General features: G+C 26.9%; 1 protein-coding gene across 1 annotated transcript; it reads left to right on the top strand.

Moving 5' to 3' along the window:
• Window positions 1–2925: 2925 nt before the first annotated feature.
• Window positions 2926–17094, top strand: LOC111615337 (protein VAC14 homolog; the record flags this gene model as incomplete). The annotated part of the gene is made up of 4 exons (XM_023356762.1): window positions 2926–3152; window positions 8534–8684; window positions 11388–11558; window positions 16987–17094. Coding segments are annotated over exons 1-4 (531 nt in total), but the record flags the coding sequence as incomplete, so codon positions are not given.
• Window positions 17095–21059: the final 3965 nt, after the last annotated feature.

The raw sequence follows: 21059 nt of genomic DNA, 5'->3' as shown, positions 1-21059 counted from the left end.
TATGCCTCAAAGGAAGGTATGCTAGCCAACTACAAGAAGCTGCACTCATCAGATGCTCTCAACATCCTTACTAATTTGGGCTCTTGAGATCCTTGAGATTTTCAAAGCTGAAAAAAAGAGGTTTTCATCAATTTTAAGAATGAAGTAAAGATTTTATGTACACGACAAGTTCTCTACAACAATCAGATTCCAGACATGTGCACTAAATCCTTGTTTCATATCTGCATATGTTGTAAAAGTACATGTACAGTACATTTATTTTTAAATATTGCCTTTGTATTTTAAAAAATTGCCAGGACAAATTTACTTTTACAAAAAAATATATTTCTTGAGACTATACATATAGGATGAATCTATTTCATTTGGTCCCTTCACATACAATTTTTTAAAATGTATTTATTAATTTTATCATTGTGCCACCACAAGAGGAATATTTTAACTTTTTTGCATTGGATGGCAGATGAGTAGCCTACAATAAAATGTTGACTCCGCCGTGGAATTGTTATTATTTCAACAGCATGTGAAGGGATCAAATGAAATAGACTCATCCTGTATGTATAGTCTCAAGAAATATATTTTTTTGTAAAAAAAAAATTTACCTTTGTAGTTGGCTAACTCTGATTTATATTATTTTGTAATCGTATATCTTGATATATTTGTATATATTTAAGCATACTCAATAATATTCAAAATAATTATGTTTATGTTAGCATTACAATTTGGAACAACCTGAAACATGATGCAATCTTATTCATAGATTGAAAACATTTGTATATTGTAGTTTATTAAATTTTCTGCTGAATATATTTTAAGGTTCTTTTGAGGGTAGTGTTTAATAATTTTACATATATTCACATTATGGTAATTTATTATAAATCTGTTAAAATGTTTTAATAAATAAAGCTGAATTTAAATGATGACTTTTAAAAAAAAACGCTCTCTACTAGCTTGCACTGTCATGGAGCAAAAAAAAATAATGGCCAGGACATTGCATCCTCATGCCACCACCATAGAATTTAAATTTCCATATCAATTTTACATATTTTATATTTTCCCAGGATCTACAATAAATTTTCAGGATTTCTATAATTTTTGGATACAGATAAAACAGTTAGATCTACTATGTATAGTATATATCTTGTACAATTTACAGAACCATCTGAGGAGTTGAACCATTTTGTGCAGCAAGAAATTCCAGATATTGACATTGCTTATTATTAAGCTATCTTGTCCAAACATCAAGGAGTAAACCAATGAACAAATAAAAATACTATTTGCTTCTAAGTTTATCCAGAAATATGTCTCAGTTAAGTAAACTTGCAAACTTTAATAGTAAGTATAAGGTTAAAGTTAAAAAGCACCTATATTACTTCCTACATACTTATTCAACTGAATAAAAAACTGGATGTTCTGCATGGAACATCCAGTTTTTTATTCAGAACATCCAGAAATATTTCTGGATGTTCTGCATGGAAAGCATTGGAAATTGGATCAAGATCATCAGGAAGTCATTACCAGATTCAGAAAATTGATTTGATATGTCATTTTAAATTATGAATTTGCATTTCTCTTGGCTAACAAAAAGGTTTTGTAATGCATTCTACATAAAACATTATAAAACCTTAATACTTAATACAGTCTATTATTTATATGAATTTTTTCCATTCACAATTTTAAATATGCATAAACAAAGTAAAATAATACAAAAATTATCTGATAAATTTCTGTATTCTTGTATTTTGATTTATTGAAGATTATAATCCTTATGATAAATGAGGATTCCAATATTCCGAATTAAGAATGCTGCTGCTGATTTTTCATCCTTTCAAGGTTTTTAGGCTAAGTAACCCATTCCGGACTCAATCCATCTTTGTAGATAACACATTCCGACTTCCTTCTTTCGGGTTATAGTTTAATATTCTTTTTGGGATTCGCTCTTTGTTCATTATCTACAATATACGTTCAAGCCGTATATTTATTTTTTAAATTATACAATCTTTTTGAAACAGTTAATCAAATATACACCACAAATAATAATATTTTTGTAATTTTTTCATGAAATTAACTAAAATCCAAAAGAAAAATTATCACCACTGATTAAGATTGATCCTCAATTAAGTAACAAACATCTAATCTGTCATAATTTTTTTTTCCACTTACCAGTAAAGAAACTCTTAATAGTCCTTGTGGTCTTCTAAAGTAACTCCAATCCCAATGCAACATTATCACATCCTCATTCGAATTATTCACATATTTGGTCGACCTAACTATTTTATTACCACAAACATGTCCATCAATCCCGGCATCACCGACATCTTCATCCAGAGCGACATTTCTGAGAGAGAGTTCTTCAACGAAATGTTTACCATACTCGCTTCGATTCTTCTTTTCTCTTTCGGAATAAACTGATACACAATTCGACTTGGTCAAGCAAGGTCTTTCTTGCTTATCGTCTTCCATAGTACAACATTAAAAATAATAAAACAAGTTTTCTTCTAAAAATTAATTCATTTTTTCCGAGCAAAACACACGTTTCATTCAATACTTTTCTTTTTTCTTTCTCTATTTACAAAATATCGTAAATATTGCATACTATTTTGACAACTACCCACAATTGGCACGAATAAGTCAATATCACAGAACTGTCAACACGGAGGAAATGACGTCAAGGAAGCATAATGCAAAATTTTTCGTTTATTAGTATTTTTAATGCAATAAAAATATCATAAAAATCTATATATTATTTTAAAATATTAAAAATATAATAATACTAAGAATAATACTAAGAATAGATAATTATTATCAAAAATAAAATTATATATTAATTTACAAATAAATAAAAATGATATTTTAATAAGTTTTACTTTAAAATATAAATTAAATTTATATTTGAATTTGAAATATTAATTCGATTAAATTAATGTTTTAATCGATGTTTCTGTATCTTGTTTGCGAATTAGCTCGTGCTAGCAGGAGGTGTGACAGCAGCGAGTGAACACGGAAAGACTATTTTCTGTTTTGAGAATTGTCCTAGGGACAAATACACTTGAGATGTCCGAAAAAGATTTTGCTCCTCTAAGTGCAGCCTGTGTTCGTGCTTTGAACGATAAAATGTATGATAAAAGGAAAGCTGCTGCCTTGGAAATAGAGAAGTAAGTTTGAAAATGAAGTTTTCGAGTAATAAACTTCAAAAAAAGAAAAAGAAAATTTTTATATAATGGAAATAAAATATTCTAATATATTGACAAATGTTTGAATTATAAAAATATCAAAGTATAATATCCTTTAATAGATGTTTTGTAGGAAAATTTGAGACTAACTGCTCTGATGTACAGTACCAACAATTCGTTTGATGCTACGAAGGATCTATTAAAGTATTCCGAATGTAAATGAAATATTAAAAATGTTTTAAAGTACATGAAAACAGTATAGATTAATTTATAATTTAGGCAAGACATTTTAATCCATTTATTTGTATGTTCACATGTGTATAATGTATAATACCTTCTATTACACATGTATGTATTTTTAGCTCAAATTATAAGTCAATCTATACTTTTATACTGTTTGAGACTTACAAGAAAAAGATTTGACATCATTATTACTACTATAACTTCTTGATTGAAAAGTTAATTCTAAATTAATTTTTATAGCAACAGCTACTTTTATTATAGATTGTGTTTGTCACAATTTGTAAATCAAGTTGTTGTATTGTATTAATATATTTATAAATTTTGATTTGTTTTGCTTCTAAAAAATTTTTGAAAATGTTCAAGTTCTTTGATATTTTTTATATTTATCTTTTATATAATTTTATATAAAGAGATTTTTATCATAGGTATTGATGAATTAAGAGAAGGAAGACAACAGTAATTTGATAACTTATAGTATTGGAATTAATATCTTCATAATATCTACACTTTTCATTTGGATTAATGTATTATTTACACGTACAAACAAATTCATAAACCCAATTCATTTTAATTAAAGCCAGACAATGTGCTGAATTATTGTGCTATTATAAAGCTAAAAGCTAATCCTGGTGATTCAGCACATTGTCTGGCTTTAATTTATTATTTACTTTAATGACTTATAAGTAATTATAATAAATTCAGTATTGATTTTGATAGTTTAAATTAAAGCCAAATTGATGTAGGCAATTTAAAATTTAACAAATCATAAAAATATTGAAGAAAACACATATATTGATACAATATATCTAATATATTCTAAGTACTTTTTTTTTATAAAATAAGGGGAAAAGTTTACAATCACTACATCACATGTTTTTTCTTAATTTTTTTTTTTTAAAGAAACATTACTAATAGACATCTAAACAGATAGAATTTTACAATATTTATTAATTTCCAATAAGTGTAGATTAAAATGAAAAAGAAAATGATGTATTAAAGAAATTTAGGAAATAACATTACTAATGAAAATCAACATTTTTAGATTGACTTCTTGTCACAATTCCATAACTGATTTTCAAAAATTACCTCTAGTCTGTAATTTCCCAAAATTGGTTCCTTAACATTTCAGTGCTGAAATTACCTTGGAACATTCTACACTGCCTGATCCAATATGCCAGGGATGCTCATATATGTTCTCGAATTTTATTTACATTATCACTTGGAGAAAATTTCATCCTTTGTTTACAAGGAAAAAAAATTATTTTTATTGTTTATTGTATACTTCAAAGAATATATTTCATCTGTTGGTTTTGTATTAGTATTCTGTATATTAATTAAACAAAAAATAAAATACACAAAAAGTCAAACCTTCATCAAGGAATCAGCTTAATTTAATCTCCAAAATATTTTTAGGGAAATTTATCATCATCAGCAGTATAAAATGAATACATCTTTTTGAACATTTTTTTGGAATGATATAACTAATGTTCTTATTCACAAAATTTTAGCTTTTGTGTAGGTGTAGTGATAAGTGTGACTAGGTAACATCAGTTTGCCACATCTGTAGTGAAATACTTCCAACTTATTCTTTCCATTATATTCAGATTCAAAATCACCAAACACCAACCATTTGTACCATTTTCTTTTCATCACTTTAATTTAAATTTAAATTCTGGCTAACCATTATACCCTCTTTTTTTTTATGACATCAGACTCATAAACTACCTATTACCTAACTACCACTTTTTTCAAAAATTTTACAGCTTTCCTCCCTCATCTCCTTAAACTCCTGTCTTTTCTATAATACTCTCACATTTCATCATAAGCCCTTTACACCAGATTTGTGTTTAAACTACCTTTAACTACATCTCTCTTGTACTCACTTATTATCTCTCCTAAATTTATTCTTCTGGACCCTATGTAAAACTTCTGCTTTTTGTACCTTTCTCCTTTCTTATTAAATATATTCCAGATTGCTATACACACACAAATCTTTTTCATTCCTCAACATATCAGAAACTGTCTTGCATGTCAAGAAAACTAGCCTTCCTTCATATCTCCTTATTATTCAACATTTTATACACCTTTATATCAACAAAAATAATAATTTTATTTTCCACATTCATCCTTACTCTCATTCTCACACCATTCATGTTTCCTGGTTCTATCCTGTTTTATTCTCCTAATTCTCTCAACCATCTTGTCGATACTCTCGACGCATACCAATTTGACCCACTAGAGGGACCTACCCAATAACCAAACAAAAGGTTTTATGACCCTTTGTCTTGACCTGTTCCTTTGTTAGAACTACTGTCTGTCGACACGTGCGGACGTTCGTCCTACTGCCATGTAAAGACTTTTGTACATTAATTCATAGATTAAAGGAAGATACCTTAACCAGTTTAATATGTTTTCATCTGAGTGTCTCTCCACTGATTCTGAATTAACCACACATCTCACTTGAAATCATAAAATTCCTAAACTGTCGTCTCAGTCTACTACTACTGTCAAATCAATCTTTTTACTACAGTACTTATCCATTCTTCTGGATTCCAATTTACATATTCTAAACTACGCATAACTTGTACCTAATTGGTTTTCTAGACCACCAAATGTATCAAAGGTTCTTTGGCTATTTCTTTCCTATAAACCTTAGTGCTTATTGTGCTTAAATCCAGATAATTTACTTCTTTTAACCCCCTTTTCTTGTTGAGATGAAATGAGAATACTGTACAAAGAGGATATGTATGAATATAAGAACAGTCAAATAGATGTGTATTTATCTGTTATGTTTGGAAAATCAGATAATAAGTAGAAATAATGCTGATGTGTTATCACAACTTTGGAAATCAGTGATTGATAAGAAGAGAGCAATGATGGAAGAATTAAGGTTTAAAGAAAAGATAGGCGTTAAGAGGTGAGGGTGGAAAACTAAAATTTTTGAAAAGTGGTAGTTAAGTGATAGGTAGTTTGTGAGTCTGTTATGATGATAAAAACCAGCAATAAGTTGCATAACTTTCCTGGCAAATAAGTTAAAATTGTATTCATCTGTTATGATATTTTATTAAAAAGATTTTTATATTATTAATTATTATAAAGTGACAAAAAGGTTAATTTTGAGGGTAGAAATGAGTTTTATAAAAAAATTGTAAATGCTAATAATGAGTAAAATCTTCCATCAAGTCCAACCCCATTTTGAGTTATGACTTATGACCCTCTCTATCTCCCCACCCCGTTGACCTCTAACCACCAAAATTTAATAGTATCAATCCCCTAATACACAAACCCTGCAAAATTTCAGAAATTTTTGACAAAAGGCACAACTGTTTTTGCATTTTTCGATATTTTATGGCCCCCTGATCCAAAAATATAAAAATCTTGGAAGTTATTTTTTTGACTGATTGCCATATATGCCCTCTGTTATATATAACTGTCAGGAAAGTAAAAAATGAGGTATTGTGGTTGGCCAGGAATTTAAATTAAATTGATGAATAGAAAATAGAACAAATGGTTGGGTTTTTGATTTTGGATTTTAATATGATGGAAAGAATGTAGAAAGGAACTGACTGTGTAGAAAGGCTGTGGTGTTCCAAAAAAATGTTTAAAAAGTTGCATTTGTTATGAATTGCTGATAGAAAGAAATTCTTCCTGAAAATGTTTTGGTGATTAAGTTAAGCTGATTCCTTGATAAAAGTTTGATGTTTTGTCTGTCGAATGTTCTTGGAGTCACTGTTTGGTAGTTTTAAAAATAAAATTTTCAGCATATTGATAGAGAAATCTGTTTTTATACCTGTAGTGAACATGTTGTTATACCAAACAATCTGCCAGATTGTATTAGGCCTAAATCAAAAATTGGGTTAATAAATGTTTATATTCGTATATTAATTATCTTTAATTTCCAGTTTTAGTTCTTAAAATTATCTATCTTAAACCTTTTTATATAAAGTATTTTCTTTTTTGTTATCGTATTTACATGTTTACTACCTTATGTTGCATTTACTTACACTGCAAATTATATACGTTGTTGGGCTGCAATTTTCAAAAATTATAGACCTATAAATTCCCACTGTTATCCACCTGTCTTTCTTTAATCTTAAGGACAGAGTTAGATAGATGAAATCTGAGACCAGATATGGAAACCTTAGGATCAGGAGGCCCCAATTAACTATATATGAATTTTTGATGCAAATCAGAAGTCAGGTTGTTTCAATTTAAAACTTTTCTCCTGTAAGGAGTTAGATAGATGACTGGCATTACTCTATTGTTAAAGGAAAAGTATGATATACAAGAGTAAGCAACTACTAATTTGAGGTAGAGAGCATATATTTTAAATCAAATTAAAAATATGCTTAAAAATTGCAGTTCAGCATTGTGATGATGTCACAATAAATAATTGCTCATTGTAGATTATCTTTTAATTTGAGACCAGTATATAAGCCTGATAAATTTGAAGTATGCCAAAAACAGCATTTACAGAAATTAAAATAATTCCTGATATTGTTTTTATTTTAACAGTAATTAGAGTATGAATTGATTTGGTATACCTTCAGTGAATCTACATTAAATATAAATATTTTTGCTACAGACCATCAGGTTGGTCTAAAGTTTTGTAGAGCATTAGTGACCTTTGGATCAGTTTTTGAGAACTGACTTAAAGCTGTTAACTATACTATAATCTTAATTTTTTGCTTTAAGTGGTTAAAAACACAAATTTTAGCAGATCATCACAGAAAAAATGTAATGTATACAAATTGGTTTACTATAGTAATTTGCTCACCTAAAATTGTGACAACACAATGCATCTGTTTTAGGATTAATAAAGATTATATAGAATATATTTTATAGAACATAATTTATTTTCATATAAATAACATGAATAATTATTTTGAGAAAATTTTATACACATACATCTAAATAACATATAAAAATTTTAAAATAATATGCCAAACAACCAAATATACTAATATTTGGTTTGTAGCATGAAGTGGTAGTCAGCTGTAGATTAGTTTTAAACAGACTTAATCAAAAAAATTCAAATAAAATTAATTTGATGAAAACATTTTGAAAAAATTGTTTATAATAATTTTCCAACAATTTATTTTCATGAAATTTCTATATAGGATGGTTAAAGATTTTGAAGCTGTGAACAACACAGTGCAGATTAAAAAATTGCTTCGTGTATTAGGTCAAGACTTTACTCTTTCTCATAATGCAAACAGTAGGAAAGGTGGTTTAATTGGATTGGCAGCAATGGCAATAGCATTGGGTAAAGTAAGTGTTTATGTCTTTATCTTAAATTTTAATTCTTCTATTGAAATTTGTATATTTATATTTGTATTGAGTAAATTATACTTGAATCTTAAAGTTTAAGTATTATATTACATTACTCATATGGCAAAACTATGAATTATATTGAGTGAATGTCAGAAATCTATTATATTTTACCATTGCTTTACAGTAACTGATAACTGTGGGCATCCTCCAATTAGAGAAATGAAAAATTTTGGGGAATTCCTAAAGATTGCATTAAATGCAAATTACAGGGTTCATAACAATTATGGAAAACCTGAAAAACATGGTATTTTCTTGGATTTGGAAAATAGAGAGAATGTCATGGAATTTAAATGGAAATTGCTGTCCTGTGTTAATAGTACAGTACATACTTTTATCTAAAATATCAATAATTGATTAATTGATGCTGCAGATGTGCAAAGTTTCATTCATGTAATTCATAGGAGTTTTCCAAGTAATCTTACTTCATTGAATCAAAGGGTAAAGTTGGAAATGAGTTTTATTGCAAACTGTGTGTTCACTTTCTGAACAGATAAGTTGGCTCAGATTCCAGCACTTATTGAATGCTCAGTTAACATCTATTAAAAATATTTCTTGTCTTATGAAGTTACATACCATATATATTTGATGACGTGTGCTCTTACAGATGAGCACATGCACACTAATATGTAAATTTAATTGAGATTAAATAGAAATTAATGTTATAGACTTTCTATCAGTTTGTACATTTCTAGTTAGGTTGGTTAGTTGTACTTTCTGTCGATTGTCCAAGTGGTTATGTTTTGTTATCTTTTGTCTCACAGGTGATTGACTGTCTTACTAATGACCCGTGCCATTATAGCTTAATTCTTATTACCAAGCTGTTTACTTGTGATGGAACAATTATTCAGAATCGGGAATATGAAAAATATCTTGTCACAATTTCTGATTCTTAAAATGATTCTTCCACATTTAATAAGAAAATTCATTAATTGTTTCAAAGTTTAAAAATTTTTTAAATTATGATAGTAGCAATTAAGTATTTGTTTATTGGAAACGTTTGTGTTGACAAAGCAGAGAGTATGAGACATCCCATACGTGTGGTGTTGTTTGTCATGGTGGACTTCTTATAGTCAGTGCAATGAGATACACATTTGGTCAATATTAACTGTTCCCAGTTTAGTAGAGATATGGTGACATGCTGGAATAGTTCTGTAGTATTTAACTAGACCTGTTTTGGGAAAGAAAAATTACTGCTGTGCTTGATCCAAGCCTGTATGTATATGAGAGTAATTATACGGGGAAAGGAAATGGTATGGAGAGTTGTTACTTCATCATGGAGTTATCTCAATCTTACTTTTTCAATATTAAATTTTTTAGGTTTTTTATATTCTTATTTTTTTAATTTTTATATTGGTTTTTTTTAAGTTTTCAAGAAAGTTCAATCCTGTTAATTTATTAAAGTATGTAATGGTGAAAGATGGTATTTCTTCCTGTATTGAGTATTTGTAAATCAGCATCACACTGTATTTCCAACTATCTCCAAACAAAAATGAGCAATTATAATCTGGGAAAATCATAATCTGACTTGTTTTTAGAATGCTGTCAAGGGTATCAATAAATGCTTTTATCTTTTAAAAAAAAAGAAGTTTAAATTTGTATTTTAATAATAAGTAGAACTAACATATTGTATTGGAAGGAGAGTTTTTTAAAGCTATTATTTTCTGTCAAGTGACTTATTGGGCTGCAATTTGAAAAAATTGTAAACCTATAAATTCCCACTGTTGTCCATTTATTTGTCCTTTCCTAATCTAAAGAATGGAGTTAAATACATGAAAGACAAGACCAGATATAGAAAGCTTGGGCAGGAGGTCCCAATTAAGTATATATAAACTGCCAATGCAAACTGGAAGTCACGTTATTTCAAATCAAAACTTTTCTTTTAAAAGGAGTTAGATAGATGACTGGCATGACTTCATTGCTAACAGAAAAGTATGATGTACAGGGGTAAGACACTACAGTACTAATTTGAGATGGAGAGCATATATATTAAATTAATTAAAAATATGATTAAAAATTACAACCTGGCATTGTGACATTGTCAAATAAATAATTGCTTGTTTTGTTTACTTTACTGCTTTGTTATCATAGTATAATCATATTATTTTTGAGTTATTCTTTTATGAGAAATATTTATGAAGAAGAAGAAAAAATTAAAATTTAACAATCGAGATTTTTGTACCTATTGAGAATGCGGCTATATTTATTGAATTTAATTCAATAGAAATTAAAGCCAAAATAAATTAATTTTGAAATCCCAGCAAAATTTATTAGTTATTCTAAGAAATTCTTTTTGGATCTTAAAGATTATTTATTTTGCAATCTGTGAAATGATAATATGACTAATTTAAACCAAATATAAAATAAATATTTTTAAAATGTGTACCAGATGGAAATATAATTATGAAAATAAATATACATTAAAATTACAGCTGTTATAAGTATATTATTAACAAATTTTTTGATGCTGTAATATAATATTTTTTTTAGTAACCTTGTTTATACAAGCTTATTTTCTGTTATTCATTGATAAAATGGATTTTAATAATTAAGGAGAATGTTATCCTATAAATAGTATTAAATTTAAAAGTATATTTTTATATTTATATATACAGTTTAACAAAAGAATTTTTAAATTTTCAGGATACATCTTTCTACATTGATGAATTAGTGTGCCCTATTATGTCTTGTTTTTCTGACCAGGACAGTAGAGTGCGTTATTATGCATGTGAAGCGTTATACAATGTTGTGAAAGTTGCCCGTGGATCTGTTTTACCTTTTTTCAATGATATATTTGATGCATTGAGCAAGGTAATTTTTTAAGGCTAATACTAAAATCTGAAATAGTTTTCATTGAAACTTCTAAAAAAAAAATAATTGATTTCTATGAAATATGAAAATTGACCATAATATACAGAAAAGCTTTAGCTTATATGTTGAAAGTTTTCAGCTGATTTCAAAACCAAAACTTTGATAAACTGATAAAACTTAATAATAAAATAATGGATTATGACAATTTGGTTATGAAATTAATAGCAAAATCTATTGTAAAGCTACTTATTTTGACAGTTTTTAATCAACTGTAGTTGTATTGTGTATAACATTCTATAACTTCTTCTTAAACCTGAAAAATAGTCATTCAAATATTATTATATTTCTTAAAAAATTAAATTTTAAACACTATATATAAACTCAAATAAAAGGAAGAAAGTTTTTTAAATTATTTATAATCATAATAAAATATATTTTTTTAAAACTCTAATTTATAACTATTGAAATAACTAACAATAATTAATAATAATAATAATTTTACATATATGTAATAGCTTACATATTACTTCTATTAATTTATTTCTTTTACACAAATCATTAAAATTTAAAATATAGTTTAAATTATCTTCTTAATCATCTAGACATGTCTAATCATTGCTAATTATTGTTAGCTATAACCAATAGTTATAGATTAGATAATTTGTAAAATGAACTAACCTTAATATCAAACTATATAGTTTTAATTATTGCTGAAATTTAAGTTAAATAATTCATTTTTAATAAAGATACTAACATATAGGTTAGGCTATTTTAATCAGTCCAGTGGAATAACTTGAAAAATACTTATCTTACAATAAAAACATTAATAATAAATGTTAGACTTCAAGGGATCACAAAATGTGCTATCAGTTTCATCATAGATTGCTTGATTGGTGAAAATGGGGTCATCTTCATTTTCTTAAATGGGAACCCTCATGTTTTATTGCATATTCTGATTCTACATAAAAAATAAATAGAATTTTTATCTAAAACATTTTTTTGAAAGATGCACTAATCATAAGTTATGGACATTTGAATTTTACATGGCCACCATATCATGCATATATGAATCTGTGGATGTCTGTGAATTTCACTGAAAAAGAAAGAAAAATGCTTAAAAACTTTTTATAATAAGTTCTAGCTTACTGTGCTTAGAACTTAAAAAGTCGTTAGGAAGCAATTATTACTTGATTGAATTATTATTTTTGTTGAAATAATGAACTGATACAAAACTAGTGCCACAGCAATCAAGCTTGTGATAAAGAGAGGACATTGATCTTAATTTCAACAAATAACAGTTTTGTAAACTTTCTAGCATTTTTTTTCCAGTGAAATTCACAGACATCAACAGATTCACGTATGCACAATCTTGCAGTTGGATTAATCTTCAAGCACTCACAACTTCTGATTAGTATAACTTTGAAAAAATGTTTTAGATAAAAATTTGTTTATTTTTTATGTAGAATCAGAATATGCAATAAAACATGAGGGTTTCCATTTAAGAAAATGAAGATGAGCAGTAGTTGTAAGAAGTAGCTGATCATTGATTTCATTATCTTCTAGCAAAAAGAATGAATATCATAGAAACATTATACATTATTTACATTATGAGACATTCTATCAAAAAGCTTTTGATAGAATGTCTCATAGTTAGAGTTGCCAAATTCTGAGGTGTTGATTTTAGTAGATGACCATTCCATAAGTAGAAAATTCTGAGAGATAATCTTAAAAGCAAAATTACCACATAAGATAACTGTGGAACATATATTTCTTATTACCGAAAAACCACAAATCAACAATTTAATCTTCATTGAACAACAGAAACACTAACTAAACCTATAAATACCTTGAAATTCATGTTAAATCTTGAATGATTTAACATGAATTTCCTAACAGAATTGTAGATATTTGAGAACATGGTAATCTAAGAAACTCAAATATATTTTTGAACTATGTTTAGATGAACATGGTGCATTAATTTGATTTTCTTAGAATGACTGCTGACATTGAAAACTTCAGCAGAACATATAATAGAAAAAAACTAATGATGATTTTTTCATACCCATTTTTATTGTGGGTCTATAAAAATTGTTTTACCCTCTCATATTCAGTTTTTTGTATCAGTTTTGCTTGTACTTTGGCTTCTTTCATTTACTTTAAATAAACAAAAGTTTGTCTTTGACACTGGTCCAAATATGATGCCTTTAAATTGTACTACAAAAGGAGTTGTATGCAAAGTTTCAGCTCTACAATTGATAGAGTATATAGATTTTAGGTAACAGATATACAGAACATCACACATTTTCATTTTTTTAAGAAACAAAGTTTTATTACTTTTTGTTCTCTTAATGTTCACTTCTTTAAATAAAATCTTGATCTGCTACTTGAGATGAGATGATGCAAAAAATTAAGCTTATTGAGCTCCATTCATCAAATTACATTGAGGAGTATTTGGAGGAAACATATTTTCATATGTATGACAGAGTGACTTATATACATATAAAAGTGTTTAATAAGAAAATGCATTTGTATCTATGAACATTTAATTACTTAAAAATATCAAGCAAAACAATTTACAACACACACACACACACACACACAAAATAATCCACTTTTGATATATGTTCCATATAGTTATCATGAATATTACAAAACAGAATGGATACAGAATATGGCATATGGAAGGGTTTCTGAACAATTTTTTATCATTTTGATAAAAGATTGTTCTGAGGATCATTCAGAAACTCTTCTGTATTCTTTCCATAGTATTGTGGTTTTCAAGAACATCAACATAAACTAATTTCCAATTTAATAATATTTCATAAGACAGTCATCTTTTGAGTAAGTTGGTGAAGTAGATCTCAAACCAGAAGTTGGAAGAATTTCAACATTTTTGTCAATTTTCAGGAGGCTCCCAGCTATATATCTCAGATGGCAGGGAGCCTCCTGGAAATTGATCAAATTATTTGTACAAATTTGTTTATAAATGACCTCAAAGGTCATTTATATACACAGAAATAGACAGACAAAGACAGACACAGAATTTTATCAACTTATCCAAGTAAGTGAGTGGTTCTCCAAAGATATCAATAGGAAATTTTAACTTGAAAAATGAAATAACTACTTCACATTCAAAAAGAAAATATAAAAGCTGGAAGAAATTATTTAGAAACTACAAAATTAATGCATGCCATAGATGAAGATTGGTATAAATATATAGGAATTGAATAAGTAGGAACTATAAACCTTGTAATGATGAAAACTGCAATAGGGAAAAACATTCCTCTGTAGGTAAAAACTTATTCAAAACCTATTTTGATGTATTGTACAAAACAGTTTTACATCCATCAATATTTACATAATTCCAGTTTTAACTTATTCTTAAATATTATGAAGTAGATTAACACAAAACTGGTAGACAAATAGAAAGATAAGAATACATCTAATATAATAATAATATCATTGCCTAATATAAAGAGTATACATCGCCTAAGTAATAAAGACTATTTCTATATAAGGATGGGTAGCAGTACAGTACATCAACATCAAAATTTTTTCTACATGCAACAAGTAACAACAATACTACACAAAGGAATTGTGAAGATTGGAATCAAGTTGTCCCTATACTATATAGATTGCAATAAAACAAGAAAATTGACAGTGTCATTGATAGAACAAAAATATGGCAATTGTAGATGTGAAAACCTTTATATGATTAATTAATTAATCTCCATGATCTCAATCATTCTTTTGTTGACAAGCTGATGTTAAACATTTGGTTAGTCAGATGTCTTTACTTAACATAGATAAGTTTTCCTCAGCAAATGAGGTGTTGGTGAATTTTCTATTTTTGTGCTGAGAGTGATTTCTGATATAGATATATAGTTTAATTATAATAGTTGTGAAATTTAACACACTACTGCTAATGTGATATTGTATTCTTTGTTTAGGAGCTTATTTTAAAACTTTACTTCACATTTTGTTTGCATAAAATCAAATCAAAATGTCTACAGATAATATTAACATCAGGCGTATTATGTATATTTTTTAAGTTTCATAAAGGATATAACACTATACAAACAGCAAAAAGTTCTTGTAGTATATGAGGAAAATGTTCCTAAATGTTGGACATGTCAAATGTGGTTTTGGAAGTTTTATTTAGGAAATTTTGAACTAAAAGATACAAAATGTATAGGGTGCACAAAAACTGTTGAAGAGAAATTTCAGGTTGAAATTGTTAAAAATCAATGAATAACAACTTGTGAACTTGCAACAAATCTTAGTGTGTCACCGACATAATAATTGTTTCATATGCAATAAGTAAAAAAAAAAAAAAACTGGATTGAGTATAATTTTGTCTGACATAGGTAGATGGCTAAGGTTTCATTTTATTTTTAAATTAGTTAGACATTTTTATCATAGAAAACTTTTCTTATGGATGACAAAGTTAAAATTAAAATATTTGTTATTAAAAATTTGTTCTAGTGAGTGGTGATTGTTCTGTTGAGCACTGGGGTACCAGTGTATTTGATTAACATGATTTTGATATATGGGTAGTATTGAGAGTTTAATTAATTGCATTAATTAAGGGATACCTGAAGTTAACACTAACAATTTAGAATTAGTGTGGCATGAAANGCGCACGTTTTAAACGTGTAAACGTGTACGTGTGACGTTCGGTGCCGCTTTCCCATAAGCCTAAAAGTTTGACGATGGTATTTGAAATGTCGAGCGTGATTCCACCGACTATCCAAACACTATTGTCAAACTTTTAGGCTTACGGGAAAGCGGCGCCGAACGTCACACGTACACATTTACACGTTTAAAACGTGCGCCTCAACCTCTCTACTAATTACACAATATAATGTAATAAGAGTTAATAAAACTCTCTAATTTAATATATTTTTTCTTTTTCTTAATAAACAATTGTTTAAATGCTCATTCTGTATAATATCTAGAAAGATTAATAAAATATAATAAACATTATAAAAATGTTAAAATTTCAGTTATGTATTTATTTTATTTTTGCATATTTATTTTAAAAAAGTTGGTAATCTAAAAAAGTTTTGTTACTTTAATATATGTTTGAAGTTACTTAAATATATACATTTTTATCTTTCAAAAATATTCAAAAATTTACCCACAGTATTTGTAATGAAAATTAACTGAGTTTAAAAATTCTGTTTATACTTTATTGTTTGAAAAATTTATATGAAATATGAAAGTCTTGATGATTTATTCCCATTCTAATGCTTGATTTTTTTATCGTTATCAAAACTAATTAAACATATTTAGCATAAAATATCTCAAGAAAATATAAAAATTACCTCTAATAATATACTTAATTTTGTATTAAAAAGCATTAAGTGTAGGAAAATTTTTAGAAAGAACACAAAGAAACATTCTTAAAATATTTTTGAAATATTTACAGGATATTGTAACTGAAAGTTCTTCATTTGATTTAGTTGCATTTATGCCTCTTTTAAGAGAGAGGATTTATACAAAAAATCCTTTTGCCAGACAGTTTTTAGTTTCATGGGTAAGTAATTCTTTTTGTATGCTAAATGTATTTTAGACATAAAAGCTTTTATTTATTTATTTAGCGTATTTATTTATTTATTTTTTATTTCTAATTAGTATGAACACAAAAATATTTCAATATTATTCTAAATTAAAATTTTTTTAATGTATTAAACAATAATACAATTCAGCTAATAACAAATTTTAACCACCTAGTATTTTTTGTGTTGTTTTGTAATTATTAATTCAGTATTCATTAGTAATTTTATATCACAAACAATATTCAGTTAGTCTAGCTAATAAAGCTATGAGAAATAAGCTCAATCTGGATTAACAAATGAAATGGTTAAGTATGCAAATGATTATTTTACTTTATTAATTTCAATTATTCTTCAATCTATCAATCTATTCAGCCATTTTAATTAGTATTGATTAGCAAAGTTTTACTCTATTTATTTTTATCATTTATACCATGCATTATAATAATTAAAAATGTTACATTTTCTACATTTTACCATCATCTTATTTTTGATATTTTTCAGTAGCTTCAATTGAATCTGCAATAGCTTTGGTCACTCTGAGTAATTTTATTGTTTGAAGTTTCTGCATATAGTTTTCATTTTATGTGATAATTATATTAATAATGATATGGCTTTTAAATATTACTTTTTTTATTTTTATAATTTATATCTAAATAACTAAAACTTATCTGACATGAAAGTTTCTTTAAAATAAATTTTAGTAAATGTGAATTCTATTTATGTGAAAGTTTATTTTGTTAAATTTATTTTTAAAAATTTAATTCTTAGTTTTAATATATGAACTGTTTATTGCACTTAACAAATAACAGATTATTATTTAATATATTTAACAAAAATTGGGGATCTCGTATCTTCCATAGATAAAAACAATTATTTTACTCTAAGACAGTGGTAACCAAACTATGGCTCAAGCCAAATCTCTCTCATAGCACATGTTAATCTATCCTATGAACATGTTTGACACATCATTTATAAATGATAGAAATAGACCTACTTTTTGTGTATATGGAATATGCAAGGTATTTGTGGCCTGCCTATGTTCAATTTGGTCCATCAATTAAAATGTTTGGATACCATGGCTCTAAGATATAAGAAATATATATATATTTATTTATTTTAATTATTTATTTGTTGTCCATATGTTCAAACATTCATTCTGCTATTTTTTCATATGATTATTCAATTTTATCCATATATAATATCATTTAAATAATGTAACATAAAAAATAGAATTATTTTAAGTGTTAATATTTGTTATGTCCATTCAACTATTTATGTCCATTTCATTCAATTCTTGGTGTTCACTATTAAGGAAGAAATGTAATTTAATTTATTTTTTTGTAAATGATAGCATTATATTTAAAACAGAACAAAAATGAAAATCATATTCTAAATTTACACAATATATCCTGAAATTAGAGCAATTTGTAGACATAACACAACTTCCATTTAAAATTAGTTTAAAAAAATTGTATTTCTACCATAAACACACAATTAATTATTAATGTAAAAACTTTGTTCCAGAAAGATTAGAGATTTTAATCTTTTTAAATTAAAGAGATTATTTATATCAATGTTTCACTGCTTTAAAGATGAAAACAGATTCAGAAATTAAATTTTAAAACATCATTGTTTGTCAGTGTATAAAACACCATTTCATCAAACTGTATTTAATTACTTTTTAGTTTTAGATTTATTTTTAAGAGTACATTATTCAAACTAAAACATAATTGCTATTGTTAGAATCTTAACAGCCAGAATAGAATTTTATTCTAGATGTTAAGAATTTAGGTTCTGTCTTTAATAAGAAATTAAATTAACTTTTCCAAGATAAAAAGAAAAAACAGTTTTTCTCATAATTGTTTTCCTGTAGATTAACAAATTAAATATTTATTAATATGACACATTTAAATTAGACAAAAACTAGTAAAATTAAGATAGAAATAGAAAAAAGGAGTTAAATAGTATAATACAATATCCCCTAAATTATTTAATGCTGCTGTAGAGGTGGTCTTTAAAATTCTAAATTGGAATATGTATGGAATATCAATAAATGGAACAAAACTCAACCATCTCAAGTTTGCTGATGGCATTTTTCTTATTTTAGAGAACTCAGAGACTTAAAAAATATACTAAATGACTTAAATTCAGCTATTTAAAAAAATAACATAGTATTCAAAATTAATATGGATAAAACTAAAATCATGGTTTTATCTGTATTAAAAAGACAGCAGAAGAAAAAATATTTATTTTAGAAAATCACACTATTGAAAGAGTTAATGAAAGTACCTGGGAAAAATCATAATGCTTAACTTAAATAACAATAAGGAAATAGAAGCAAAGATCAAAACAGGATTGATTAACCTTGGTAAATTAAGTTACATCTTCAAAATTCAGGATATCCCCACTGCCTTAAAAAGAAAAGTTTTTGATCAATGCATTCTACCAAATATGACTTATTGATATGAAACCTGGACAATGACAACAACCAGTAAGAAGAAACTTTGAAAAGCTAGAGAGCAATGGAAAGATTAATAATTGATGTGAGTTGAAAAGACAAAGTCAAACACCTAGATTAGGAAAAAATCAGTATGGAACTGCTAGAAACATTAGATATAATATAGGAAATATATGTAATATAGGAAAAATATATGGTCAGTGTCTGTAGAGCCCCCAATGCAGATGCAAGGCTGAATACAATGGGGTGTCAGCTGGTACCCCAGGGGAATTGTTTACAGCACCCATTATATCATATGGATACCTTCCAGCTTTCAGCACAATGCCTCCCATTTTGGCATTGGCAGGTATCCTTCTTAGTTGGATATGGCAAAAGGCACATGTAAAAACCCCTACCATTACATTGTAGCGCAGATCACCAAGCTTCTACCACAACAAGGTGGAGACAGTGGAGAAGTGGACATGTTACTAAATAGAATACATTATTACAGCATTAAAATCAAAAGTATTGCCATGCATAGAAGTACAAATCATTATTACCATATTTACTTAAATCAACACTTTTTCAGGTTTATATGTCTTTGAAAATAGGGTACATATTACATTTAATGTGTCATATGTAGAAACTTCTAGTACCATGTGTGTTATTTCTTTGTCATTAATTCTATAACATCATTCTAATGATTTTATTAGACCAATATTTGTAATAGAAAATACTTAAGAGGTCAGTTCAGTTCAGTTCAAAATCATTAGTGTATTACCATAACATGGTAAGTACTTTGATGAAAAGCCCAAAAAAAAGTTGTGCTCTTTCAAGAAATGCATTAAATAGCACTGAGTATAATTGCACGTGAAAATTGAATCCAAGAGGTTTCCAATTTCAATATCACAGAAAACAATGATATATAACTTACTTTATTTGTAATAAATACTGAATATTTCTGTTGACATAAAGTTGTCTATTTAAAAAAGAAATTATGAGTGAGCATATAGAAATTAAGATAAGTCTTAGATTTGATGGTTTCTTATATTTGAGTAAATACAGTATCTTATGATTATTCTTGCTTTTAACTATTGGTTAATTCATATTAAATTTTAGTTTCATTCTATCTCCTCATTAATGGTGGTTTAGTTCTGAAGAAAATTGAAGTTATCATATAAATGAACAGAATAAAAACAACTATATTAAATACAACACAGATATTTACAGTATTACAAATGTCTTTGATCATATTTAATGATCATCCTCAAGTGCTTTAATAATCACAGAAATAAAAGTTCAAATAATTTTTTATACATAAGTTGTAACTGGATTCAACTGAATTATTTGTATTTTCAAACAATAGATTTTATTTCTAATTAGTTAAGCTAATAAAACATATAATAACTAAAATAAAAAACATGGCTAAGTCTAAAACTTATAAACATTATTATTTTATACATTTTAACTATTTACATAATTTGTTTATGGTATAGTAAGTTGAAT

Source organism: Centruroides sculpturatus, unplaced genomic scaffold (genome assembly GCF_000671375.1).
Source record: "Centruroides sculpturatus isolate CEXI.00-Female unplaced genomic scaffold, Cexi_2.0 scaffold2457, whole genome shotgun sequence".
In the NCBI taxonomy this organism is placed as follows: domain Eukaryota; kingdom Metazoa; phylum Arthropoda; class Arachnida; order Scorpiones; family Buthidae; genus Centruroides; species Centruroides sculpturatus.
The sequence above is the reverse complement of the archived record's forward strand: the minus strand, read 5'-3'. Positions and strand labels throughout refer to the sequence as shown.